The sequence below is a fragment of the Balaenoptera acutorostrata genome, chromosome 9 (genome assembly GCF_949987535.1).
Source record: "Balaenoptera acutorostrata chromosome 9, mBalAcu1.1, whole genome shotgun sequence".
NCBI classification, from domain to species: domain Eukaryota; kingdom Metazoa; phylum Chordata; class Mammalia; order Artiodactyla; family Balaenopteridae; genus Balaenoptera; species Balaenoptera acutorostrata.
In genome coordinates this window covers 7,733,497-7,760,488 of record NC_080072.1, presented here as the reverse complement: position 1 = coordinate 7,760,488, position 26,992 = coordinate 7,733,497, and the positions used below count along the sequence as shown (strand labels likewise).

The 26,992-nt window shown below is 62.0% G+C and overlaps 1 protein-coding gene across 14 annotated transcripts; it reads right to left on the bottom strand.

Annotated features, from left to right (window-relative positions):
• Positions 1 to 1,011: 1,011 nt before the first annotated feature.
• On the bottom strand, positions 1,012 to 20,213 carry CDC42BPG (CDC42 binding protein kinase gamma). 14 transcript variants are annotated; one of them, XM_057552524.1, is made up of 38 exons: positions 19,977 to 20,213; positions 17,336 to 17,427; positions 17,170 to 17,253; positions 16,369 to 16,464; positions 15,908 to 16,056; positions 15,288 to 15,381; positions 14,835 to 15,035; positions 14,461 to 14,709; positions 13,925 to 14,004; positions 12,976 to 13,073; positions 12,800 to 12,880; positions 12,439 to 12,530; positions 12,158 to 12,337; positions 11,652 to 11,744; positions 11,390 to 11,514; positions 11,240 to 11,312; positions 10,942 to 11,048; positions 10,741 to 10,855; positions 10,379 to 10,527; positions 10,210 to 10,298; positions 9,845 to 9,897; positions 9,668 to 9,760; positions 9,515 to 9,574; positions 9,093 to 9,198; positions 8,646 to 8,779; positions 8,424 to 8,563; positions 8,246 to 8,327; positions 7,361 to 7,577; positions 6,326 to 6,388; positions 5,604 to 6,203; positions 4,485 to 4,582; positions 4,319 to 4,403; positions 4,094 to 4,214; positions 3,819 to 3,936; positions 3,541 to 3,664; positions 3,334 to 3,422; positions 2,213 to 2,337; positions 1,012 to 1,803 (listed from the first exon to the last, which is right to left on the bottom strand). In XM_057552524.1, the coding sequence occupies exons 1-38, from the start codon at positions 20,134 to 20,136 to the stop codon at positions 1,500 to 1,502; spliced, it is 5,019 nt and encodes a 1,672-aa protein (XP_057408507.1). In that variant the 5' UTR covers positions 20,137 to 20,213; the 3' UTR covers positions 1,012 to 1,499. The 14 variants fall into 14 exon arrangements, with proteins under 14 accessions (XP_057408507.1, XP_057408509.1, XP_057408511.1 ...); XM_057552526.1 differs by having other exon boundaries at positions 3,334 to 3,419; XM_057552528.1 differs by having other exon boundaries at positions 5,709 to 6,203.
• Between the last annotated feature and the right edge of the window lie 6,779 nt (positions 20,214 to 26,992).

Genomic DNA, 26,992 nt, shown 5'->3' with positions numbered 1-26,992 from the left:
GGGGGTGATACCAGCTCCTCACTGCTGTTGGGGCTCAGGGCGCCGCCACTCCTTGGTGGGTTCCCCTGATGCTGCCCACACTTCTGTAAACCGTCCCTTCGCTTTTTTTTTTTAAATTAATTAATTAATTAATTTTTTGGCTGAGTTTGGTCTTCGTTGCTGCATACAGGCTTTCTCTAGTTGTGGCGAGCGGGGGCTACTCTTTGTTGCAGTGTGCGGGCTTCTCATTGCGGTGGCTTCTCTTGTTGTGGAGCATGGGCTCTAGGCGTGCAGGCTTCAGTAGTTGTGGCTCGCGGGCTCTAGAGCGCAGGCTCAGTAGTTGTGGCGCAGGAGCTTAGTTGCTCCGCGGCATGTGGTATCTTCCTGGACCAGGGCTCGAACCTGTGTCCCCTGCATTGGCAGGCGGATTCTTAACCACGGTGCCACCAGGGAAGTCCCGTCCCTTCGCTTGTAAACTCTCCTCACTTACCCCCATGTGAACATCATCCGATTTGTGAAAATACAGGAAGACAACCTGGTCTTTAGCTGTCTCTGATGCCCCCACTCCTCCCTCCATTTTCTAAACCCCAGGAAGACAGATCCAGGCGGGGAGGCCAGCAGCTTACAAAGTTGTCTTTATTGGTTTCTTACTGCCTCACAGAGTGTCAGGGTCTATCCCTCCCGGGAATATGGCATTTGAGGAGATAAATACTTATTTTGCTCCCTACTCATCAGTAGGGGGAGGTTTAATAAAAATAGTAATATAATAACAATAATAATGACTGTGATCAATAATAAAATGCCCCTATGATCCCCTAATACACAGGTGGTTGAAGCTTTGAGAAAAAGGACCCCCCGCCTTTCTGCGAAGGGCCAGAGTGTGCCTGGAAACCCGTAGGGTGCCCATCTCCCACCAAGTAGCCCTTATAAATACCCCCCAATCCCATCCCTGGCTCGGAGTTATCTTCCTCCTGGACAGATTAGATGACAATGTCAGTTGGCTCGCGGAGCCCCTCCCTCTTCCCACCCCCACCGACTCCCCCCCCAGACAGAAGGCGCCTGCGCGTGTGCTCTCCCAGCTCCCTCTCCCTCCACCCCTCTCCTCTGGCCTCTCTCTTCTCCATCGCTCCTCCTTTACTCTTCTCTCCTCCTCTGGATGGCTTTCACCTCCTTCCAATCACTATCCCCTCCTCTTGCACTTCCTTTCCTCCCCCTTGCCTCTCTCACCTCCTTCACCGACATCCTTTCTCTCCTTCTCTACCTCTTTCTCTGGATTAGAGCCTGTCTTTCCTGCCCTGACCCTGAGCAGAGACTGGGATATGCCCCAACTCAACCTCCTTGAGGGTTAGACAGTCCACAGCCAAGACCCCAGACTGCTCCCAGGAACCCGGCCCCTCTCTGTCCCTCTTCTGGACTCTTGCGCACAGCACTCCTGGGGCTTGGCCCTGGAAGTGAGAGCTTTGGCAAAATCACCCCTGGACACTGGCGCAGAGGGGCCCCCAGGGCAGAAGGGGGCCATCCTATTCCCCATGGCTAGCACAGGCTGGGATGGGAGCAGAGCGAAAGGCGGGATGAGGGCTGGGAGTCAGATCCCCCTCCCCCCCTGGCCCTGTCCTAGCAACCCAGGCCATGGCTGCCCAGCCCAGGCCCTCCCTGAGTCCAAATTTCCACACGTCCCGGACCAGCCGGAATATGGCGTTCCTCAAGCTCTTTGCTTCCTCACATCTCTCGGTCCTGGGATTGGGGGTTGGGCCCCGCTGGAGGGTGTCAAGGGGAGCTCTCAGATTCAGGGGCCGGGGGGAGGCTCCGGGGCCGTTCTGAAACCTGGAGTGGAAACAGAAAGAAGTCAGGGTAGAAAGAGGAAGGCAGGGGACTTTCCTGGTGCACAGTGGTTACGACTCCGCCTGCCAATGCAGGGGACACGGGTTCGAGCCCTGGTCCGGGAAGATCCTACATGCCGCGGAGCAACTAAGCCCATGCACCACAACTACTGAGCCTGCAAGCCACAACTACTGAAGCCCGCGCGCCTAGAGCCCGTGCTCCGCAACAAGAGAAGCCACCGCAGTGAGAAGCCCGCCCACCACAACGAAGAGTAGCCCCCGCTCGCCACAACTAGAGAAAGCCTGTGCGCAGCAACGAACACCCAATGCAGCCGAAAATAAATAAATAAATAAATAAATTTATTAAAAAAAAAAAAAAAAGAAAGAAGGAGGAAGCAGGACTCTTCCCTCACCACGTCAGCGCCTCCCAGAGGCTTCCCCAGGACACATCCCTTGCTGCGGCAGGGCCATCGGAGGAGGTCAGATGTGAGGTGGGGTAGGGGTACGTGAGAAGAGTCTGAGGAAATCCTACTGAACTCTGGAGCCCAAACCAAAGCCCCTTTGTTCATTCACTCCATTCTACATTCAATCAACAAATAGGCTTTACTCCAGGCAGAAGACAAACTTGACCCCCACAATCAAGGAACCCAGACGAAAATCACAGCACAGCAGGACCAACAGTTAGGAGGTGGAGGGAGGAGGGCGCCAAAGGTGGCATCAGCCCCAGGGCGGCAGTGACCACGTGACCAGGCAGCCAAGTGGTCTCTGGAGAAGGTGACAGTGGTGCAGAGCCTTGAAGATGGCCTGGGCCTTAATCAGGTGGACGACAGGAAAGGGCATTTCAAGAGAAGCAGGGGAGACAGCAGGGGTAAGGGCCTGGAGGTGGGAAAGAACATGGTGGTCCCAGGGCTCTGAGTGGCTTGGTGTGGCTGCAGCGGGGGCGGCAGTTGGAGATGCGGCTGGAGGGGGAGTGGGAGCCTTCCCAAAGCCTTAGATCTTCCTGGTCCCCAGCCAGAGTGGACTGCTCCCTCCTCTGACCTCTCACCCACAGGAACTCCTAGAGCGGGAAATCCCTGGCAGTCCAGTGGCTAGGACTCTGCACTCTCACTGCTGAGGGCCCGGGTTCAATCTCTAGTCAGGGAACTAAGATCCCGCAAGCCATGTGGCGTGGCCAAAAAAAAAATCCAAGAGCTCCCCTGTTGTGGTGCTCTCCCCTTGTGCCAGGTACCTCCTACAGGTCTCATGACAATAACCTCATTTTACAGGTGAGACAAGCTCAGGGAGGCTGGGCACCTCGCCCGGGGCCACACTGCTGGGACAGTCAGAGCCAAGACAGTCAGACCTAGGCTGACCTGCCTCCAGGCCCCTGCTGGGACCCACTAAAGGGCGAGACAGGGGAGAGTCAGCATCTCTTAGCATCCAAGGCAGGGATGGGCTCAGCTTGTTCTCTGGCCTCAGGTCCCAGCGCAGGGCCCAGCACGAAACAGAAATGCCTGCCTTTGAATGGGGAAAGGGAAAGCCCCCACTGGCTCACCTGTATCAGGGAGGCCACGGGGCTCAGAGATCTCTGGGGGCAGGACACCGACTCGCTGGACAGAGACGTCCAAGGCTTCCTCTTCACTGCTCCAGGAGCAAGATAAGCAAGGGGACAAAAATCCAGGATCAGGTCTGAAGGGTCCAAAAGGGATGGAAACATGGGGGAGGGACGCAGAGGTCGTGGAGGCTGTGAGGCTGTCCTTACTGTGGTCCGCGTCTCCAGCGAGGCCGTCACTGCCCATGGAAGCTGGGCGCCGCGAGGCCTCGGAGAAGCTGTGGGGCCGCTGCGGGCCAGAGCTGCGGGCACCTCGGCCCTTCTCTTCCGGAGCCTGTTGGGGACAGTGTGGAAGGCTGGAACCAGGTCAAATGAACTGCATACGGCCTGGACGCCCTGAGGTCCCGGGTCCCAGGTAAGCAGAGGCCGGTGATTGGCTCAGCCTCACCAGGGAGGCTTGGGATTGGCTCCAGAGGACTCACACTCACCGGGGGCAGGTCCCTGGCGCTGGGCCTTCCGTCTGCAGGGCCCACGTGCACCAGGTGGTTGAAGTTGGTGGGCGTTGAGATGAGCTTGGAGCGCACAAAAGGGTCCTTCAGCATCTCCCTACAGGGGGAAGGGGTGAAAGGAGGAAGGCTGCTAAGGTGACACCTCCCCGCCCTCTCCGGGACAGGACGGGACAGGACGGGACGGGGAGGCTCGTGCTTCGCCCCGCCCCCAAGAGTAGGAGGTCCCGCCCAGCCACCGCACCATGCACGCGCACCTGCGCTGCTGCTGCAGCTGCTCCTCCGACACGCGGAAGAAGAAGCGGCGCTTGCTCTTGGTGCGGAACAGCTGGCGCCGGCTGTTGTCGGTGAGGTTGGGGATGTCGAACTCGTCCGTATCTGCAGGAGAAGCAGAAAGCTGGGCGGTGCTCACAAGATCCCACGGCGCCAGTCAACTGGTGCTCAGGGTCACACCCCTTCCTCCCACCCCCACTCTCCCTCACCTGCCAGCGGGTTCCTGAGGTAGGTCAGGCGGACCTTCTCGGTGCCAAAGAGGAACAGGGAGCCCTCTGGGTTCAGGGGTCGCACCTGAGGCAGCAGGCACAGAGGTCACGCCATACTACCCGACCGCACCCGAGTCCAGCCCCAGGGATCTGAGCAGGCCCTCACCTTCTTGAGTGGCACCGTCTGGACCCATTCTGCTCTCCTCACATCAAACACATCGATGGCGTTCTCGCTAAACACTGTCAGGTAGGGGGCTGCGTAACCTGTAGAGTGGGAGACTGTGCTGTGCAGCCCCAGGCAAGTGAGGCACCTCTCTGGGCTTGTTTCCCCCTCCCTATCACAGGGAACACCCTGTGCACTGTCATAGCACCGTAACTTCCACGCCCCACCAAAGGTCCTTCTTCTCCCAGTTGCCCCACCCAACCTCCATAGCAAGTCAGAGATAACAATCAGGGAGCACTCACTCTAAGCCATGTCAGGCCTAGTTCTAACCATGTTGCATATTTTTTCTCCTTTAATTCTCAAACAACTCCAGGCAGGTAGTATTATTGCCCCTAACTTACAGATGAGGGAATGGAAACCCCAGAGCTAAGTCTCACTCCGTGGTGAGTGAGAGCTGGGAATTGGCCCCCAGCAGTCTGGACCCAACCCACAGGCCTCACCCGGGACGGGCGATTGTTCATGAAAGGAGCGCTGTCCCTCTCTTCCAGGCTGTAGCCCATCACACCAGCTACCTGTGGACATTTGAGACTCCCCTGCTGCCCTGTCCATTCATTCATTCATTCCTCCAAACATTCATAGCCTCTGGGGTGCGCTTGCCTGGGCTGGGTGCTGGATGTGATGAAGAATTGCAGGCCCCCCACACACAAAAGGTGCAGAGAGCCAGGGCAGAGGTCTGAACAGAGGTGGGGCAGCAAAAAGGAGCAAAGGACCGATTGTGGGGGGGAGGGAGGGAGCGTGAAAGCTGTAACGATAATGACAGCAATCATGGGGGTCATTTCTGGAGGGCCTACCAGCTCTAGGCCCTGAGCTGCCACTGGGGCTGGACTCGGTTAACAGTTTGCCAGGTACGAAAAGGAGAGTACTTCAGGCAGGGGAAGAGCATGAGCGTAGGCATGGGAGGAAGATCCCGTGCAAGCCACCGAGGGTGTGGTCGGGCAGGAGGACACACGCTGGCCTCCAAATCCAAGCTCAGGAGTTTGGGCAGGGCCCTGTCTTCCTCCAACGTGTGGGCTACACTGCAGGTGTCGGGCCCCACCCAGCCTGGCCCTCCAAAGGCCTCACCCCAACCCGTGGGCACTGCTGGCCACAGCAGCTCTTGGATGCGAGACTTGCGGCCGGCGCTGTCCACATAGACCCCGGCGGTGGTGAAGAGCAGCAGGAACTCACTGAGACTGAGCTCCACGGCGCCCAGGGCCTCACCCAGGCCCCCGCGGGATGGGAGCAGCTCCTCAGGCACCAGACTGGCTCCCAGCACTAAGGGCGCAGCCTCGTTGAGCAGCGGGTAGAGGGTGAAGGCGCCAGCCGCGCCCACGCACAGCCGGTCACCCAGCAGCCCCAGGCTCTGCACAGGTGCTGGTGCCTGCAGCTCGCGGATGCGGCGCTGCCAGGGCCCCGGGCCTGGACCCAGTTGGTAGCAGAGCACCTGGCGCTTGACTGCGACACAGAGCACGGGGGTGCGGGCCTGCAGGATGCGCCCGGCTGCCAGGGCCTGGCAGCCTCGAGACTCGGGGATCTTGGCACCTGATGCCTCCACATTCTCCAGCTCGGCCAGGGCAAAGAGGCGCACGCTGGGGCCGCGGCCGCACAACACGACCAGAAGGCCCGCGGTGGGGCTCACAGCCAGCCGCTGCACCCGCCGGCACTCACCCACCTGGAAGATGTCTGTGGGGTTGGCGAGGGAGAGTGTCACCGGCAGGTCGGTGAGGAGCAGCCCGGTGCCCAGCCTCCTCTGTCCCCTGGGGCTGACGCGCACCCCGCCCGCCCTGGCCCAGCCTGGTAGGTACCGTTGCTGTGCAGGTGGATCACAAAGAGCCCCTCCTCAGTGCCCAGAGCAAGCCGTTTCTGGTCTGGTGGAGGGAGGGAGGGAGAGGGTCAGGGGTCCAAAGGCCCACCCATCCAGAGGCAGGAGACTGGGCAGTTTGCCTGCCCTTGCTAAGCTTCGGTTTCTCCTGAGGACACTGCCCCTGCATCACTGGACTCTTCTGTCCCAGAGTCTGGTCTGGCTCTAACAGGGAAGGGCCACGGGGACAGGAGTCAGGGTGAGAGGCCCCCCACCCCGAGCTGTGGGATTTGGGGTAAGTCACGTCACCTCTCGGAGCCTTGGTTTCCCCTTATGTAAAACGGGGATAATAGTGGCAACCTTTCTCACACAGCTGCTGTGAGGCTGTGAAGAGATGAAGCAGTGCAGGGTGAGTGTTAAGCTCACAGCAATCCCTGCTCGATAAATGCCCTTGTCCCCCGGCTCCAGACTGACACAGGGGACCTGGAGGATGCGGGCAGTGGCTCCTGTAGCTCCCGTCCTGAGGGATGGCAGGGAGAGGTCCCAGCCCGCCGGGGCAGGGCCAGCTCAGGGCCTGGCTGCTGGGGGAGGCCAGGGAGCCTCCCCTCCTGTTCCCCAGCTGTCCGACACGGAGGCCCCGCTGTGCACCAGGCTCCTGGCTGAACACAGCAGCCCCGCAGGAGACAGTGTGAGGCTCCCCCATGGTCACCTGGCTGCTGGTAAGAGTCAGGAGCGGAACCCTCCTTTATCTCTTCCTAAAGCCTCTGCTCTTTTTGCTCACTTGAGATTCTTTGAGAAAAAGCAGAGAGGAGGGCGCAGAAAAATGGAGCGGCAGACGCCAGGCTCCCAACCCTCAGCCCAGGTCCCTCACCGCACACACAGCCGTGTCCAGAGGAGGGGCGAGGAGGACACGTGTGCAGGAGGGTCCACAGCTCAGGGCTGCAGGGACTGGGCAGTGACAGCGGCCCTAGTGACCGTGGCAGGCCGGGACTCCTCCCCCGAGCCTGCCTGGGCGGCGCCCCCTCTGTGTGAGGCTCACCGATGATGGCGGCGCAGAGCGCGTGGGGCAGCAGCGGCAGCCCGTTGTCGTAGGCCTCCTTGAGCGTGTACACCGGCCGGGGCCTGGGCCGTGCGTCCAGCAGCAGCTGCTGCAGCTCGCCCAGCACCTGCAGCCAGCGCTCCCGCTCGCCCTCGCTCTCCGCCAACAGCAGCACGGTGCACGTGGCAGGCGGCACCGTCAGCTGGGAGGCCGTCACCTGCGGGCGGGGACTCAGGCTGGAGGGCAGAGGGCCAAGAGCCAGCCGTCCTTCCTCCCGTCCCTCTCTCCATCGGCTGATGCTTATTAGCACCGGCATCGGCTTGCCCAGGGCACTACTAGGTGCTGTCTTGCAGCAGGTGATAAGCCAGGTGAGGTGGTCAGACAAGCATGGGGATGACTCCAGAGCCCTGGGACCAGTGCCATCGGAGGAGAAGGATGGGGCATTGTGGGACCACAGGGTGGGGCCCCCCACCCAGGCTAAGCAGTGAAAGACGACTTCCCAGAGGAAGAGACATTTCTGCTGGAGCCTTGGGGATGAGTGGAGTAACCCGGAGTGCTGGAGGTGGCGGAGGGGCAGGGAGCTGGTAGGGTCGGAGATGTGGGGCCTCAAGGCTACGGTTAGGAGCATCCTGAGGGCGATGGGGAGCCGCAGAAGGGTCCTAAACGCGGCAGGACACAACCAGCTTCATATACGGAAAACTGCACTGCAGGATGAAGTGTAGCTACACGGACCAGAGCGGAAGACACTGTAGCCGTCCATGTGGAGGCGAGGGGGGCGGGAGGAAGGGGGCAACCATGGAGATGGAGAAAAGTGGCTGCAGTGGGGACAACACAGAGGCAGACAGAGGTCTGGTCCATCACCCCACCCCCCCACCCCGAACTCACCCTAAAGATGCGGGGCAGGTCCTTGGATTGGGCGTGGATAACATCCGAGGCCAGGACAGGGGTGGCTGAGAACTGCGGGTCCCTGGGAGGTTCATGGAGCCGGTCAGAGGTCGCACGGCCCCGGCTGCCCCCTTGACCCACACTTGACCCCTGCCCCAAACTACCGCCTGGCACCCACCTCAGATCCAGTGCCTGCAGGAGGGCCCCGCTGGCCGGGCTGAGCCTCGGGTCTGGGGCATCAAAGAAGAGCAGGCGCGAGTCACTGAGGGCAGCAAACACTCGCTGCCAGCCCCGCCGGACACCCGAGGGCCGTGGCACCTGGGGGGAAAGCAGGCGTGGGAGGGCCTGCCAGGGCCCAGCCACCCACGCCCATCTTCCCCCTCCCCCAGTGCTGGCTCACCGACAAGAAGCCCTCGTAGGCGGTGCCCGTGCCCGTTTCAGGGTGCACTCCCAGGGCCGTGTGGAGGAGGTCAGGGGGCACGGGGCAGGGTGGGGCCTGTGGGGCACAAGTCGAGTGACAGAAGTAGCCGCAAGCTGTGGGGAAAGGGGGAGCCGACGGGTGGTATGAGGTGGGGTGCGGGCAGCCCGGACCCGGGACCCTGGGCCCTCCTAGCCCCAGCTCCCCTCGGGCCGTGGTGACCCCTGAGCTGGCACCGATTCCCCATAAAGTGAGAAAAGAAAAAGAAAACGGAGCAGTGGGAAATGCTGACCGGGAGGCGCCAGTGGCCTGGCCTGAAACTGCCTGGGTGTGGCAGGCTCGGGGCCACTTCCGTTCCCCCCACCTAGGGGCTGTGGCTGGCGCGTGGGAGGCTGGTGTGCAGGGGGGTGGAGTGGGTGAGGGTCTCACCGTCACAGCCCAGGCCCTGGCGGCCCAGGCCCAGCATCAGCGAGGTGCAGCGGAGACACTTGGTGGGGGATGGGAAGCTCCGGGGGCGCAGCGTGTGTGAGCCAGGCTGGGGAGGGGGACATGCCCATTACTCATGCCTGATCGCGGCCTCCGAGGGCCTCGCACTCCCCGCCCCGGCCGCACTCCCCCCCAACCCCACCACCCCAGCCACCCTGAGGTTCGCACAAGACCAGGGAATGAGCCAGGTGGCAGTGTGAACTCTGAGCCCCAGCGAGTCTGTGGTCGTACTCAAAACTTATTGCCGCCACCGCCAGCCCCACTGCAGTCTGCCAGCCAGGACGCACGTGGGGGGAACCCAAGCGGGTCCTTGGAAACCTGGCAGAATGGCTTGGTGCCCCCGCTCCGCCCCGCCGGGCACTGACCTTTGCAGGAGGACCTTCTGCAGGGGGTGTGGTAGCAGCAGGCGTTCTGGGGAACACAGTCTGCAGGGGAGGGCGAGCAAACAGGTGAGCCGTGCACAGGCAGAGGGTGGGGGCCCAGCCTCCCCCAACTGCGGGTCTCCTATCGGTCCTCACCCCCAGGCGCAGGCTGCGGCGGCCCTCTGGCCTCAGCTCGGGCTCCAGCCCAGGCTTCAGGGCCTCTCCTGAGACGTCCTTGGTGGAATCCTTCTGGGGAATGGGATGGGGGCAGAGTCAAGGTCCCTGTGTCCTCCCCTGGGACTCTGCCCCAGCCAGCCCCGCACCCGTTCTTACCTCTGAGCTCCGGAAGGACAGGAAGGGAATCAGGGAGTTTGAGGGCTTGGTGTCTGCAAACAGAGGGCACAGGTCACTGGGACCAGGGACTCCACCCTAACACTTGTCCCTGAGGAAACCAGGGGCCAGGGCGGGGACCTCAGTTTCCACCTCAGTAAAATGGGGAAATGACCACAGGCCGGGAAGGGTTGGGGGGCTGGCATACAGCAGGTGCTCAGTAAGTGCTAGCTAACAGATAGCGGGTTAGGCAGCAGAGTCTGGAACAAACTCTTGTCTCCACAGCCCGGCCAGGTTGTCGTGGGACTCCCTTGGTGACCTGGAGCAGAGGACTTGCTCTAGGACAAGGCACGCAGACGGCCACTCACCCCCCGGCCCATGGGCCCGCAGCTCCTCCCGGAGGGTAGCCAGCTCCTGCTGCAGGCCCTGGTTCTGCCTCTCGACCTCCTGCAGACAGCTGGGGAGAACCAGGCAAGAGCTCGCCACAGGCCTCTGCATGGGTCCTGGGCCCCTCGCAGTGCCTGCCCGTGGTCTCACCTCTCAGCCCGCAGCTGGGCCTCCTGCACCTGCGTCAGCTGCTCCTGCAGGCCCTGCTTGGCCCGTATCTCGGCCTCAAGTGCTGACTGCAGCTCCAGCCTGGCCGACGCCTCCATCTTCTGCAGCCGCCGTGCCTTCCACTGGTGATCCTGGTGGCCAGGGGCAATCAACGTAAGATGCCCCGAGGGCCTGGCTACCTCAGAGGCCCTCTCCCGCCGCACCACCTGGCCAGGCTCAAAGCCCCAGCTCTGCCCCTGACCCGGTGTGAGTTTAGGCAAGTCCCTGATCTTCCGTGAGCTAGTGTCCCTACCTGTGGAGTGCAGCTCCTGGCACCCCTCCCCCTGGGTGTCCCCGGTGCTCACCAGCGGCCGGGCAGGGAGAGTCTGGGTGCCCACGTTCCGCAAGGACTCCAGCTCCTCGGCCATCTTGGTGGCCAGCGCCTGCAGGTAGCCTCTTGACACCTTCTCGTCATTCACCCTGATTGGGAAGGGGGCTCAGGGTCAGGGGCCGCGCCCTCAGCCCTGCCTGGGCCCCGCCCCCGCCCCGAGCCCCGGGGCCCCCACCAGCTGAGGATGTCCGCGATCTGGGCCTCCCAGTTGCTCTCGGTCTCCCGCTGCTCGCCCTCCAGTCTCTGCTTGCTCTGCTGCTCCCGCTCCAGCTCCTCCACCAGCTGGGGGTCAGGTGGGAAGGAGGGCTCAGCCCCCAGGGGCCCCAGCACCCCTGAGGCCCACCCGTGTCCACCCTCGCTCGCCCACTATGGCCGGCCCGCGGCCCTGGCAGCCCTGCCCGCCCGCCCTGCCGGCCCCCCGCCTCTGTCCCACCACCGGCCTGTCTCTCCGGCCCTCTGCCCGCCCTGCTCACCCGCTGCTGCTCGCGGCTCAGCTGCTGGTTCTCCTCCTGCAGCTGCCGCAGAGCTGCCTCCTTCCCACTCGGCCTGCGGGGGAGGAGGACGACTCCGTGACGCCCAGCTCGGGCCCTCGCCCTGTCCCCTGCCCCAGCTGCCCAGCTCACCCGTGGCCGCGGGCCTGCTCCAGCTGCACACGCAGGGCAGCTACCTCCTGCCTCAGCTGTGCTTCCTGAGGCCTGCTGCCCTCAGGCGATCCTGTGCCGTTGGTCTCAGAGGCGGTGTGGATGGTCTGCAGGACATGGAGAGGGCTCAGGGCAGGGGCCCAAGGAGCCATGGCCCACCCTACCCCTGGGGCCTGGCCCTGAGGACCCTGAGTGGGGTCAGGCCAAGAGAAGTGCCACTTGGCAGGGGGTAAGGCCCCACCACCTTGATCTGGGGAGGCTCCTTCTCCAGGCTTCGTTCCTGCTGTCTCTGGAGCTGCGTCACCTCCTGGCTCAGGGTGGCCACCTGGGCCTGCAGCTGGGATGGGGTGCAGAGGCAGCCAGTGCTGACCTTGTCCACCCCAACTCTTTTTTTTTTTTTTTTTTTGGCCGCTCCTTGCGGAATGTGGGATCTTAGTTCCCCGACCAGGGATCAAACCCGCGCCCCCTGCAGTGGAAGCGCAGAGTCTTAACCACTGGACCGCCAGGGATGTCCCTGTCCACCCCAACTCTTGGCCTTGCTCCAGGCTCTCGGGCTCTGCCGGCTGCAGCAGGAGTGGAGGCATTGGACCCTTGCCCACCCTACCTGTTCCCTCGCTCAGGCCTTGGCCAGCCACAGAGAGGGTGCAAAGGCACTTGGTGTTCCCGGCACCCCGAACCGAGCTCCCCAGCCACACCAGAGGTCCTGGGGGCAGGGCCCTGTTGCTGTCCCCACCCACGCCCATCACTCACCTCCCTCTGGGCATCCCAGGCTTCCTCCAGCTGGGAGTTCAGGGCCTGGGTCTCACTGGCCATGGCCACCTCTCTCTCCTGGGCCTCCTGCAGCTTCTGGAGCAGCTCCTCCTGCCACCCCTGGGCCCTGCACAGCTCCTGCTCCTGCGCCCGCAGCCCTGCCCGAGCCTCGACCAGCTCCTGGGGTCCAGGTGGGGGTGGGGAGGGCAAGGCCTGGAGTCAGGGCACGGACCTCCTTAGCATCGAACTCTGGGTCACTCACCCACCTCACCAAGCCCTACCTGGAGGAGCTGGTCTCTCTCCTGCCGCAGGTCACTGTCCCGGCCTGAGCTACCAGCTGGGCGCCCGTCCACCTTGCTGTCCCTCAGCGTCTCTGCCAGGAATTGTCACTGAGACCCGCACACACTGAGAGCCCAGCCTCAGCCAGGAATTCTATGTGCAGTATCTCACGGAACCCTCACCCCAGCTTGGCCCATTTTCTACATGCAGACTCAAGAGAGTTTAAGATACTTCCCTAAGATCACACAGCACGTACAGAGCAGGGGCAGGACTGGAACTCAGGTTGGACTCAGGTGTGCTGGGAAAACAGCTCAGCCCCCAAGGTGAGGGTAGAGGGGAAAGAGACGGGGTACCGGGGGGTACCTGACAGCCTGTCCTGCAGAGTCTGCACTTCCTTCCGTAGCTGCTCCAGCTCCCGATGGTCTGAGGGGGTCTGCAGAGCCTCTGCAGTGGGGGGCACCCACAGGTGAGGAGCTCGTCCTGCAGCGGCAGCCCCCGGGGCAGACCCACCCTGCCCAGCCCAGCCGGCTCCCCCGTACCTTGGAGCTTCCGGCTCAGCTCCACCTTCTCCTGCTCCAAACAGCGGAGCTTCCGCTCCAGGGCAGCCAACTGCTCAGAACTGCTCTCAGGGCCCAGACTGGGGAGAGCAGGGCAACAAGAGTTGGCAGAGAACCACCCTCCAGCCTCCTCCATTTTTCTGCATCCAAACATGCATTCACCTAAGAAACACCCACTATGCACCAGCTCTGTACCCAAGTCTGGGCTCTGTGTGGGGAAGAAAAACAATCAAGACCAGACCCTGCCCTTAGGAGGCCTCAGGCTGTTAGTGTGGGCAGCAGCCCAGAGCAGTGGTTCCAGGGTCCCCGGGCCCTGGTTCAAGCCCCAGCCCTGGCCCTTACAAGCTGTGTGACCTTGAACATATCAGAATCTCAGTTTTCTCACAGGAAAATGCAGGTGATGCTAGGGGCTCTTCCAAGGGCCGTCGAGAGGACTCAGTGATAAGGGCCCAGGGGACCCCACGCCCAGCACATAGTGAGCGCTCCACGAGTGAGGGTCAGACGCATCCACATCTGCTTACACTTTGCAACTCCCACTCCCCCAGGACCTCGCTGCAGTCTCAGACCAGCCCCACAAATGGAACTGGGCTGAGAGCATCCTGCCCATTTTATAGGGGTACAAAGTGAGGCTCGGGGAGCAGTACTAGGCCTCTGGCTCTGAGTCCAGTACTCGCCCAGCCAGCCGTGGAGGGTCCTGTGAGGGCCAAATGCTGGGGCAGGACCCATAGGAGGCATAGCCCCACCAGGACCTTGAGGGCATGGGGGGGTTGTCCGGCTGAGGGCTCAGAGCACACTTCCCGAGCACCTGTCTCATGCGGATACCAGGTGGGCCATTCAGTTACTTTCCCAGGGTCCTGATGGGCTATGCTCCTGGTGTTCTCCAGGCCAGCAGACCCCAGCTTCCCACCAGGTGTGTGAGGACTAGACTCACCTGCCTGAGGTATAGGTGAAACCCAGGAATGGCAGGTGGTGGCCTAAGAAGGTCCCGTGGGAGGGTGGCGGCAGGGTCCCCTGCAGGAGGAGAAGGAGAGGTACAGCTCTGTACCTGTAACAGGTACAGCTCCAGGTGGAGGCTCGAGACCCAGGAGACCCCCTGGGACTGAGTGCTGACCTCCTCCTGCTCAGGTGGGAACCTAGAGGGATAACACAGCCCCCCCCCCCAAAAAGACTACAACTCCCATAAGTCTTTGAGGTTCTGGCCTCCCAGGTGCTGCTGGGAATTTTCTTTCTTATATGATTTCTAATTAACAGGATGACACCTGTGATCAAAGGACCTTAACTTGGCACAACCCACCTCAGTGCAGGTGAACCAGCCCAGGTGAACCATAACTCCCATGAGTCTCTGGGGTCTGAAGGCCTCATCCCCAGCCCAGTAACTGCTTTGGGAAACTTCGCGGTGCGGGGGAGGGTCCCACAGCCACTGAGATTCAAGGCAGTTTCCCCACTGCTGTGGGCCCCTCCACTCACTGGATGGTTGAGGGTGTCGTCATCCACGTCGAAGTTGGAGGTGTCCATGGGCCCGCGAACCTCGGGGATGTAGGGGGCAGTGCTCGTCGCCAGCCGCTCCCAGTCCACACCTTCGAAGAAGGGGTGGTTCCGGAAGTCGTCCAGCCCTCCGTGGCCCAGACGCTCCTCCTGGCGGCACAGCAGCTGGCGGATCAGGTCTTGGGCACTGGCCGGCACATCGGGCACATCTGGGGGGAACTGCAGGTGGTCCTGCAGGCCCGGGGGAGGGGTGCAGATGAGTGTCCAGAATCCCACCCTTGCCTCCGGTCATCTCCAACCTCGCAGACTCAGGAGTCCCGCTGCCTTCCCAGAACCCCAGGGCCTGGTGGCCAGACCTCATGGTTCATGATCTTGCCGTAGGTTTCCACCAGGGATTCAGCGTAGAAGGGCGTCTCCCCAAAGAGCAGCTCGTAGGCACAGACCCCCAGGGACCACCAGTCACACTGTGGGCCGTAGTGGCCCCTGCCCTCCTCCATGGCCTGCAGGATCTCAGGGGAGATGTAGTCGGGCGTCCCCACTGCCACTGACGAATCCACCTGTGGGTGGTGGGGTTGATGACGCCATGGCCATGGCCTCAGGCTCGGCCCCTCACCACGGCCTCGGGTCTGGGCCTAGCACCCCAACTCCCTAGGGCTTGGCTGGCCCGGTGCCCCCACCTGGGCCCCAGGCCTAGCCCCTCCTTCCCCTGGGAGTCTGATGCCACCTGCACTAGGCCTGATGCCTTGCGTTCCCCTGGGAGTTCTCCCAGCCAGGTCTCCTCTGTCCCCATCTAGGGCGGGGTCCCTTACCATGCCACTGTTGTTGAGCCGTAGGCAGGAGCCAAAGTCGGCCAAGCGGATGTGCCCGTTCATGTCCAGCAGGACATTGTCCGGCTTGACGTCCCTGGGGGAGGACAGGGAGAGTGAGGGGCTTGATCTGTGCATGTGGATGTGCATTTAGGCACATGCCTGGGTGTGCGAATGTGTGTATGTTCGCACATGTTCCTGCATCCACATGTGAGCAGTGTGTGTGCCCACGTGTGGGAGGGGGGGAAGGATGATGGCCAGGCCTCCTGGCTCCCAAGAAGGAAGGTGGTTAAGTTGGGGAGAGGAACCCATAAGGACGACCCTTGGAGGCAGCTGAGTGTACCGTGGGGGACACAGGAGTCAGACTCCCCCAGTGCAACCCACGGCTCGGCCACCCACTGGCTGAGTCACCGTGAGGCAGGTGCTTACCTGTGCTAAGCCCTGACTACCTCATCTGGAAAATGGAATGATAGCAGCTCCCATCACACAAAGTTTTGGGTGTGAGAATTCAAAGGTTCTGTGCACACGAAGCACCCAGCACAGGGCTTGGCACTTATGTGGTCAGCTTCCCCCAGAGCTGTCAACAGGGACTGAAAGTGCAGCAGGGGCTTTGGGGACCCCACCTGTGGACGTAGCCCAGCTGATGCAGCGAGTGGATGGCCAGCACCATCTCGGCCAGGTAGAACTGGGCCATCTCGGGCGGGAGACGGTCCTCAAAGCGGCTCAGCAGAGTGAGGAGGTCCCCTCCAGCGTAGTAGTCCATCACTAGGTACTAGAAGATGGTGGGCAGGGGGCAAGAATCAGATGGCGGGGGGGGCACCTGCCCCAGGGACCCATCTCCCACCCGCCTCACAGGGGTCCCACAGGGCTCTGGGAAGGCAAGGTTGTGTCTCCCAGCAGCTCTGGGGCAGCCAGCTCCCAGCCAAAGCTCAGGCAGGAGGCTCTAGGCCTGAGCTGGTGGGGAGTGGAAGCCTTTCGGTCCCAGTAGGAGGGTCTCTCTTTTCCTGGATCAGTGCTTCTGGCCCCCAAAAGCCCTCTCCTTTGTCCCCAGATAACCCCCTCCAGCTTTGCTGAGCATCCTCACCAGGTACTCCTCATCCTGGAAGGCGTAATGCAGAGCGGTCACCCAGCGGCTGTCCCCCTTCACCAGAACGTCCCGCTCCTCCCGGAAACAGGCCGTCTGCGACAGTTTTGGGGCACAGGGGGTAAGGGAGGGGGGTGGGATCGGAGCCCAGGAACCCCACCTTGCCAGCTCAGGGGATGGAGGAAGATTCAGTAAGTCTAGGAATGTGGATCAAGGTCACCTGTGTGAGCCTGAGCCCGTGCTTTATGGCTCTGGGCCTCAGTGTTATCATAAAGAAAATGGGGGGACTTCCCTGGTGGCACAGTGGCTAAGAATCCACCTGCCTATGCAGGGCACACGGGTTCGAGCCCTGGTCCGGGAAGATCCCACATGCCGTGGAGCAACTAAGCCCATGCGTCACAACTACTGAGCCTGTGCTCCGGAGCCCGCGAGCCACAACTACTGAAGCCCGCGTACCACAACTACTGAAGCCCACACGCCTAGAGCCCGTGCTCCACAACGAGAGAAGCCACCAAAACGAGAAGCCCGCGCACCACAACGAAGAGTAGCCCCTGTTCGCCGCAACTAGAGAAAGCCCACGCGCAGCAACGAAGACCCAACGCGGCCAAAAAAAAAAAAAAAAAAGGGAAGAAAATGGGAACAACTCTGCTTGTTCTAAAGGCTTATTGTGTGGAAGGGATAGGAGGAATACGCGCTGCTGGGGGTGGATCCTCTTCCTGTTCGGCAGCCATGCCCGGCCGCTTCCCCTGCAGGTCCCGGAGGCCTGTAGCCACCCAGAGTTCCCCCAGACGCAACACTGACCTCGGCCCTCTTGAGCATCTCCCACTTGTGCAACATTTTCATGGCAAAAATCTGGCCACTGTCCCTCTGCCTCACCACAGCGACCTGAGGCCACAGAGAGCACTGGGATCAGTCCAGCCTGGGTGCAAACGCCCTCCTACCCCCCACCCCAAGGCCCTTTGCTCACCTCCCCGAAGGCCCCTCGGCCGATCACCTTCAAGATCTCAAAGTCATCTCTCTGCAGCTGCAGCTCTTTCACCTTTGCTATGAAGGGGCTGACTGAGGGCACACAAAGTGGGGCTCAGAGAGCCTGCAGGGAGGCTCTCTCTCACCTGCAGCTCCCACAAGGCCAGGGCAGGGATGACCTCCCCAGGGATGGCCTCTGGCCAAGAGGTTGACAGGCGCTGCAGCCCATTCAGCCATGATCAGGAAGCATGGAAGGTGGGGTCCTGGCTTGGCTGACTACCTGGCCCCCCGGAATCCATGGTTCCCTGGACCCCTGTCCCCAGATTCCAGGTGGCCTCTATCCCAGGGGCTGATGGGATTTGTAGTTCTCCCCAGCCTGGGGGCTGACCATGGCTGGCCAGGTCACCCTGGAATGATGGGGATACCATTCCCACCCCCAGCTCACAGTTCTTGGCCCTTTGGCAGGACCAGGCCAGGGCCTGTCTTGGGAAACTGGACCGGCAACATTCCTTGTCCCCAGAGAGGCTTCTCTGCCACTGAGGAGCTGTGGGTCCCTCTGTAGGCACAGAGGTACCTGGCTGGAGTGAGGCCTGGGGCGGCCCCGGAGGATAGGTAGGGCACGGTTCTACGGGGCTCTGGGCGGGCAGGCTCTGTGCTCCCCGTGTGGGGCCTCCTCAGGCCGGAGGCACAGTGAGGTCTGCCCAGGTTCTCACAAGACTCAAAAACAGGGCCAAAACGCCTTTCCCTGGCGCCCGACGCTGGCACCTGAGGGTGTGAGCGCTCAGGATCTCCTCCAGGCCTGACCAGCCCTATGACTCTGAGCCCTGCCTCGCTCTCTGGACCTGCATCTGGCCACGAACCTCCTCCTTAGAGTCCCTGACACTCCCAGGAGGGACATGTCCAGCCACTCCCCGGCCCTTCCAGGCCTGGAGGAGCCCCAGGCCTCTGGGAGGGAATTGGGGCCTGGAAACTTAGGGAGGTGAGGGGGCGCAGCAGGGGTTGGGGGCAGCTACAGTCTGGCTCCTTGCCTCAGTTTCCCCCTGCCAGCAGGTAAACTCCCTGCCAGCTGGGCAGGTCTGTGGTTGGGACAGAGAGCTGCTCCACAGGTTTATCAGGCAGAACCCCCCCAGCATGGGTGGTGTGGAAACCTCGTTACAGAAATTAATTGTCTTTTTCCTGGGTCCATGTGTGCGGCTGGGGAGGAGCAGCTGCAGGTCTGCAAGGGGGAACCTGAGGTGAGGGTGGCTACCCATCAGCCAGACAGGGGCCAAAGCCTGGGGCCCATAGCCGGGAGGACCCAGGCCCCCAGGACAGGCTGCCCAGTCCCCTTGCCTTGCTGCAGGCATGGGGGCTCTGGGCAGGAGCAGGGACAAGTTGGGGCAGGAGCAGAGTGAGTCACTGCTCTGTGAGTTACCTGGGGAGATGTCAACAGACAGGCCCCCACGCTGGGGTCCAGGGCAGAGGTGCCAGAGGCAGGCAGGGAGGAGCACACGTGTGTGTGGGCATCACAGGGGGTGATGACAACATAGTCAGACACACACACATAAGGTGCAGGAGTACCGGGGAGACAGGTGGGCAGCAGAGGCAGGGGCCCTCCGACTGCCCTCACCCTAGAGGAAAGGGCTGGCACTGGACCCAACTCACTGGCATGTCTCACAGGCCCCTAACCGTGCCAGGTTGGGCCTCGTGCCTGCCCAGATCTCAGGAGTGCCAGGAATGCTAGTCGCCCACTGGGCAAACACTCGCCTCACCCCGCCCTCCAAGCCAGGCCCCCATGGCCTTCCCCCATGGCCTGGCCGGGCGTGACCAGGGAGCCCTGGGGGTGGCACCAGTGCCCACACTGGATTCAGGGTCATCCCGGGCCAGCCACTCCCAGTGACTCAGATGAGTCAACGCCAGGAAGGGGTGCAGACCCACCTCCATCCAGCCCCCTTCCCCAGCCCTGGGGAGCAGCCCTCAGGAGGCCTGGCCAGCCGCTTGCGCACAAAGGGTCTGAGGTTGGTTCCTGTGTCCAGTCTTGGGTGGTCTGGTGTGCAGGGAAATGGAAGTGTGGGGTGGGGTGGGCGGCGGATGCCTGCAAGTGTGCACTACCTATGGATCTGTGAGTGGAAGCAGACAAGTGTGTATCAGATCCAGCATGGGTGCGGGGGTCGGCAGGGTTCCCTGGGTCTCTCCAGGAGTTGCACGTGAGTGTCTCAGTGTGTCTGTGGAATGTGGGAGCCAGAGAAAGCATGTGTGTCAGTGGCTCACATGCACAGGGGTCTCCGTGTGAGAGGCTGTGTTCTCACGGGTCATGAGGTGACTCTGTGTGGAGCGTGTACTGTGTACATGTGTCTGGGGTCTACACCTGGGGCCAAGTTTCTGTGTGTCTGAGATGTGTGTGGTGCACACGTGCCAGGTTCTGGGAGTGGGAACAAGTGTGTGTGTGAATCTGAATGAGGGTAAAGTGTGCAGGTGACTGAGAGGGCCGGAGTCTGGTGGCACGTATCAGGGCCAGTGCGGGTCGTCTGGGAGCGGGGGGGGGGAACCTGTGGGAGTGAGGCTCCCCGCGGGAGGGTCTGTGGGCGTGGAGCACGGAGGGAGAGGCTCCTGGCGTGGTGTCCCTCGGGCCACCCCCCCACGGTCCCTCCCGGGCCACTCACCCCAGTTCAGGAACTGCGCCACGTTGCGCTCCCGCCGCAGGGGGGCGCTGCTGAGCTCTTGGTGCAGCCCCAGCAGCAGATCCAGGAGGCCGTCGAGCCCCGGGCCGCCGCCGGCCTCGCCCCGCGCCAGCCGCTCCAGCGCGCGCAACCGCCGCTCCATGGCTGTGGCCGGAGCCCTGAGCCCGGGCTAGAGTCGAGCCGCCCGCATGCCCGCCCGTCGGTCCGTCCGTCTGTCGGTCCGCGCGTCCTCCCCCCACCCTCCCGCCCTCCCCGCTGTCACCTTCTTTCGGAGCCGCCTGCGCGCCCTCACCTGGGCGCCGCGCCCCACCCTCCGCCCCGCCCCCCGACGGACGGGCAGGTGTGCGCCGGCCAATGGGAGACGCGACTGGAGGTGAAGGTGGGAGGGCGGAGGCGCGCGGGGGCGGGCCCAACTCCCGGCCAGGAAGTGGGGGGGCGGGCCCCGAAGAGTAACTCCTGGGCGGGGCGGAGCAAGGAAGGCGGGGTGGGGTGGGGAGGGGGAGAGGGGGTAGGGTGGGGGAGGGGGAGGAGAGGCGGGGGAGGGGTGTCCCATCGCGGCCCGGACGGGCGCACTTATCCTCTCGCGGCCCCAGGCCCAGGCCCACCATGGCCCTCGCCTGCCCCTATCCTAGGTGGGGGATGCGCAGGGCACTGCAGCTTCCCTCGCCCCCCTGGAGCAGGGGCAGCTTCTCCCTCAGCGCGGGGAGAGGGGCTGGGGACTCCCGCGGCCCCGGAGCCGGATGGGAGTTGTAGTCCGCTCCCTCCCCGGGATGCCGGCCTCTCGGCACCCCCTCCAAAAAACTGGCTAGTTTCTGATTTAATGTTGTTTGCATCGTTACAGCCGACCTGGGAGACCGGTAGGTGAGGCAGGGATGGTTACACCCATTTGGCAGATGGACACACTGAGGCTTGGGAAGGACGAAGGTGAATTGAGGCGCTGAGGGTGAGGAAGCCTCGCAGCTAGACCCTGGAGTGGGGCGGGGCTGGTAATGTCACCACAGGCTTTTTAAGCCTGGGAGGCCCGCCTGGAACGTGAGGGCCAAGGAGAGGTCGAGGCTGGGCTGGAGGAGGTGGGAGAGGGGAGGGACTGACTCTGTCCAGTAATATTTCTGACTTCTGTCCAGCTGTCTTCAGCTGGGCTGGACCAGACGCCATGGGGCTGTGGGGCTGTCCAAGAGGAGGGACCAAAGGGTGGGGCATTTTAGTGGCTTCAGACAACAAATTCTTCCATTAAAAAATCTCTTTGGAGATTTGCCTCCTGCCTCAGATGGGGACCTTCTTGAGTCCGTACAGGGTTAATTTGCCAGTGTTGAGGGGGGAGGCGCTCTATGAAGTTCTGAGGAGCTGAACTGAGCATCCCTAGCAGCACACTGGGGGCTTCCCCCAGGGTCTCCCATTTGATCTCCTCAGAGACCTGCGCTGTGGCAGCACCCAAGGTCTGTGCAATGGGCTGTCTCACCCAAGTCAGTCAGGTGGCGGGAGGGGAGCCAGGATTCAAACCCAAATCTGAGGATGCTGTCATTGCCTCTGTGTCTCCTGGCAGGGGGTGAGGGACAAGGGTCGGGATGGTGTGTTGAGCCCTCCCGGCTCTCACCTGAAGCGTTCTAGGCCCTCCTTAAGGGGGCGGGGCAGGGAAAGGGCCCACAGGAAGGGTTCCCACCCTCCGCAGCCACAGGAGGGCGCCAGAGACCAGAGGAGGGCCAGGTGCTCAGGACAGGACCAAGTTCCATTTCCTGGGGAGCAAAAGGTAGGGAGAGGGTCCAGGGTGGAAGATGGGCCATTCCTCCTCTGCCCCTCTTGGACACCCTGATCCCCCGCCTCCACCCTACCATGTCCCCCAGGATCAGCAGTCAAGGGCCAACTGGTGAGGCCTCTGGGTCCCAGCTCACTCCCTGTGTGACCTTTAGCCTCTCTGAATGCCAAGTTCTCAAACAAGTCCATCATCCCCTGGCCTTTCAGACTCTGTCCCCACATAGTACAGCAGAGGGAAAACGGAGCCCCAGACAGCAAAAACTGTGTCCTGCTGGGGTCTTCATGGGGCGGAGCTGGGACTGGCCCTCGGCACTCCATGCCCATCTGGTACATGATTCTATTTGGTCCTGTATTCGTTTTTTGTCACATCCTTGTTCCAAGCCTCAGTTTCCTTGTCTATAAAAGGGGGTCGGGTCAGACTCCCTACCCATTGCTTTGCAGTTGTAAGGCCAGAATGCCCCTCAAGACTCATTCTGTTCCAGCCTCGACAAGCAGCCAGTCCTCCCCTGCTGTCAGAAACAGCTCCGGCACTTGGGCCTGCTTTGCTGAGCAGATCTGTTCTCTGATCCCGTGTGTGGGGCCCTGGACCAGCGGGTGGGTGCTCCAGGGATGAGTGAGTCTGAGCAGGAGACCTCCACCATCCCCTTCTTCCCACCGCGTCCTTATTCACACTCCTCTGGTCACTGGTCACTGCTTCCTGGAGGGTCACCTCCTCCATAACCTCTCTCCCCTCTGAGCCCCTTTGGCATTGAGGTACTGGCACTAGCTCTCACCCAGCCCTGAGGGCAGCAGACTTGCATTCCTACGTGCCTCTTAGCATTTCAAAGTGAATGCAGATCTGTTATCTTCACAAGGGCCCTGCCAGAAGGAGGAAGTTATTATTTCCCTCCCTTATTAACAGATTAATACCTTGAGGATGGGGAGGTGGGAGGTGGGTGGTGGGTAGTGCCGGCCTCAAGCTCCTTACCCAGGTTCCAGGCCTAGGCCAGTGCCTGGCAGCAGAAGGGCAGCGTGTGGCATCTGGACTCTGGGGACAGGGGACAGGGGAAGGCCAGACTGTGGTGGACTTGATGTATGTAGGCTTCGGAGGAGGGTCTTAGATGGTGAGAAAAGGGAACTGTCAGTTTAATGACCCAGGCCTGGCAGAAGGGAAGGACGGTTCAGATGAGGGGGGACCCCAAAGAGGAGGAAGGTGAGAGCCCAGGGGAAAGCAGGGAACCCAGGTTTTCTGACCCCCATAGCATATGCCTGTGGGTCTGGGAGGGGCCCAGACACAAGGCAGGCTCCAGGGTCTGTCACATCCGCACCCACATCTTAGGCCTCCAGACCCTGGTCTGTGGCTCCCCTTTCCCAAAGGTCAAGGTTCAGCCCGGGTGGCTGAGGATGAGCCTCTCCCAGCCCTGCCTCGCGAAGCTGCTCTCAGCATATAGTCCCGCAGGGCTAACTAGAATGGCAGGCCGCCCCTGACCTTGGCCACACCAGAAGTGCAGCGCCCCACTCCTGGCCCAGGAGCCAGAGAACAAGGAGAAGCGGCTGTGGGATCCTACAGCCCTGCCTACTGTTGAGTGACTTCTGTCTCTCTGGGTCTCTGTCTCTGTACGCAATAGAGAACTGCCCCAGCTTAGGAGTGGGCAGCAAATGGTACAGGGAGCGGCCTGCAGTAGTGGCTGGAGCTTGTCTCTCTAGGAGGAGCACGTGGTTGGAGGGTCGGGAGCTCATGTAGAGTTGCACTGCTGCTCAGGCCTCCAGGTTTGACTGAAATGTGTGTATTCCCTGGCGGTCCAGTGGGTAGCACTCTGCACTTTCACTGCCGAGGGCACGGGTTCAGTCCCTGGTCAGGGAATGAAGATCCCACGAGCCGCGAAGAGAGGCAAAAAAAAAGTGTGTCTGCTGGGGTGGCTTGCGGGAAGGGGCTGATGCAGACGGTAGGGTTGAGGGTCCCCACTCCCCACGCTAGTCCTTGGCAGCCCCCCACGCCCACTCCCCGCTCACCCCAGCACACCAAGGATGTGTCCTTTGAAAGGTCCACACTCCAAATGGGTGGACATATGGTGATTTCATCATCCTGGCTTTTCTTCCAAAAACCTTCTCTGTGCTGCTCCAACACACCATAGGGGTTCCCAGGCTCCACGGCCACAGCGGCTGCAGCCCCATGTGGTTTTATAATTATCAATCCCTCTGGGAGCACAGGAAGCCAGGCCCAAGCCCCCTCGGCCACCACCCCTCTGGCCCTTGGGCGCCACCAAGTCTGCAAGTTGCTTTAGGGAAGGGTGGGTCCCGCCTGCTTTGTTCTGGGAGTTGGGTGGGGAGCTGGGCTCCCTGCACCGACCCTCACCCCCACCCTGATCGGCCTCCCCGAGGTGCTCAGGAAAGGTGGCCACTCAAGTCGGGCATCCATGGGCCCTTCCTCTGGGAAGCAGGGGTCACTGTCTGCATCGGACACCTGAGGGGAGAGGAGAGGACAGCTGAGCCCCAGCAAGTGGCAGAGCTGGGATTCGAACTCCTGCCTGTCTGCCCTGAGGTGCTGCTTTGAATGCTGAGGGGCAGGACTGATGGGTGGGCTTCCTAACCTTGCCACAGCCTGGTGGCCTTGGGCAAGTCCTCTGACCAGCCCACGTGAGATAATAAGAGGGCACTGGGTGGGAGTCACGATTAACCCTTTGTTTATCAAAGAGCAGAAGAAATGTTTATTGCTCTCACCTGGAACCTCCAGGTGTAAAACAGAGCTGCTGTGCGGGGCCCGGAGGCAGCGGGTGCCCCCCTCCCGCCCCGTGTCTCCTGGGCCCTGGGATCTGAGGGCCCTGGGGCTCGCAGACTTGGTGGCGCCCAAGGGCCAGAGGGGTGGGCAGACTGCCCCAAAGGTCTCTGATGCCAGGAGCGCTGGCAGCCGGGTGGAGCCCTGTCCTGACCCCAGACCAGCCTCTGAAGAGGGGGCCTTTCACCCAGGGCCCTGGCCAGTTGGGAGCTGGGGAGGAGGCAAGGGGTGCGGGCTGGTCCCCGGGAGGGTGGTCACACCTTAGTGCACCCCACTGGCCCTCCTGAACCCCCTTACGGCCGGGAGAGGACTCCGCCTCAGACTGTAAAACCCCAACCAGGCCACGAGCTCCGGGGCTGCACGGGGTGGGGGGAGGGGGCAGATGCCTGCCCTCGGCCCCTCTTCCAGCCTCAGACCAGCAGTCATGGGCAGCCTTAGGGGGTTCACCGCCCCCTGCCACCCCACGCTGGGACGTGCGGGGGTGGGGGGACCGGAAGCACGGTCCTGTGTTCTCTTTGTGTTCTAACAGCTTCAACAAGCATCTCCCTGTCTCGAGTGACCCTGGAAATAGAGGGGCTGCCCCAAGCTTTCAGGGCCCCGGGCTGGAGTGACGGCATTTAAGCTTCAAGGTGCGTTTCTCAAACCTGAGTCTACAGCTGCAGACTTTGGGGGACGAAGTGAGCCATCAGCTTTGTTTTTCCTTTGAAAGGGTATTTTCCATTAGAAACACAGCGGAGTGCCCCATCTGGGGTTGAGCTGACCCAGGTTTGAATCTCCTCCCGCTACACTCGCTCTTCAAGCTCTCCTGAGTCTTAGGTTCTTGGCTGTGACATGGAGAGAACGCTGACCTCCTGGGTCACGAGGATCAGGGTGAACCATGTGAGTGGTGCCGGGAGGGTGGGGAGCCTCTGCGGCCATCAGACCGGACGCCCGCCACCTGGGCTAGAGCACTCAGCCTGGCCCTCAAAACCCGCAGGCACCTGTTCACGTCCTGCCTTTTGCCACAAGTGTGCCTGGAGCAGTCTCCCCCGCGACTGCACCTCAAATCTGCACCCTTCCACGGCGTCGGCTCCCAATTTGTCACCCTCCCCTCTGTGGGTACGAACAGTCCCCTATCTTCCATCGGCCGGCCCCACCCTTTGTAGTTTTGTTGGTGTTACCTGCTTGGTCCGCCTTCAAAGTACTGGCTTCTCTAAACGACCCTGGGGCCAGCACGGAGCCCAGGATATACCCTGTCTGCCTGACCCCTCCCAGTGCCCTGAGCCCCATGGGCGCCCACCTGTCCGTCCACAGCTAGGGCGGAGCCCAGGTTGAAGGAGATGCTGTGAAGATCACAGGGGGGGCGCCTGCTCCCCCGACCCCTGGGGGGCACAGCCTAGTCCCTAGTCATCAGAGGCTCTCCCAACTTTCTCACCCCATCCTTCCCCCAAATAAACCATTCCTGCTCAGCCCCCATCTAGCACAAGGAAGGGGGGTCGTCAGCCCCCTTGCAGGCCTCACCCTGCCAGGCTTGCCAATCTGTCTCCGCTGGTATCTTGGCCCCCCGAATGCTCTGCCAGTGCCCCGGCAGGCACCGTGGGGAGCAGGCCCCGGGAAGAGACATCTCAGCACCAGAAGCCAGCTTCAGCACAGTTAAACTTTTTTTAATGCAAGAAAAAAAAGTCCTGTCTTCAGTTTGCTTTTCCTTCCCACAGGCAAGCGTGGTTAAGCCACTGCACCGTAAACAGTGAATTCCCAATGAGGACACAGTGTGGGATGGTGGGCCGAGGCTGCAGGGAACATGGCCAGTTCCTGGAGACTCGGACCCAGCAGAGGCCTAGAGAGCAGCACTAGGAGGGTGGGCCGGGGTCAGAGGTCAGAGTGGAGGAGTCCCTGAGACCCCCGAGGGCGTGCCTGGTGGGAAGCCTGCTCCCGCCTCCCCCCCCCCACCCCCACCCCCGCCACAGTGGCTCTGTGATGACGGCTCCAGGCCCTGGCGGCTGACCACTGGCCGGCAGGGATGTCCAGGCCCCCGACAGCCCAGCCGAGGCAAAGCAGAGCGAGGCGGCCTCCGCTGGCTGCTGGCTGGCTCGGGTTTCGAGCTGCTCAGCCTGGGGGCCACTATACTAAGGACATCCACGTGGAGCGCCGCCCTCCTTTGCTCAACGGGAGGAAGTCAGGTGGGAGAGGGAAGGGCTGGGCTGTCCCTGGTCTCTCTGTCCGGCCACCAGGCCCGGGCTGGAGCACCAAGCCACACCAGGTTTGTGAGGACCCGCCGCCCACCAGTGGTGGGACAGAGAGGTGTACCAGAATGTCCTAGGAAAGTGCGAGGGTGAAGCAGGAAACACCGCCTCTGGGGTCTCTGGCAGGGTGTGCTCTGCAAGCACCCCACGTCTCATGGCTCCTGAGTGGAGCTGTCTCCTGGCTGGAGCGTGGGGAAGGAGACAAAAATCACAGCTTCTGAACAAGTGGTTGGGAACTTACTGGAAAATTCAGTCAAGTATGAAAGGTG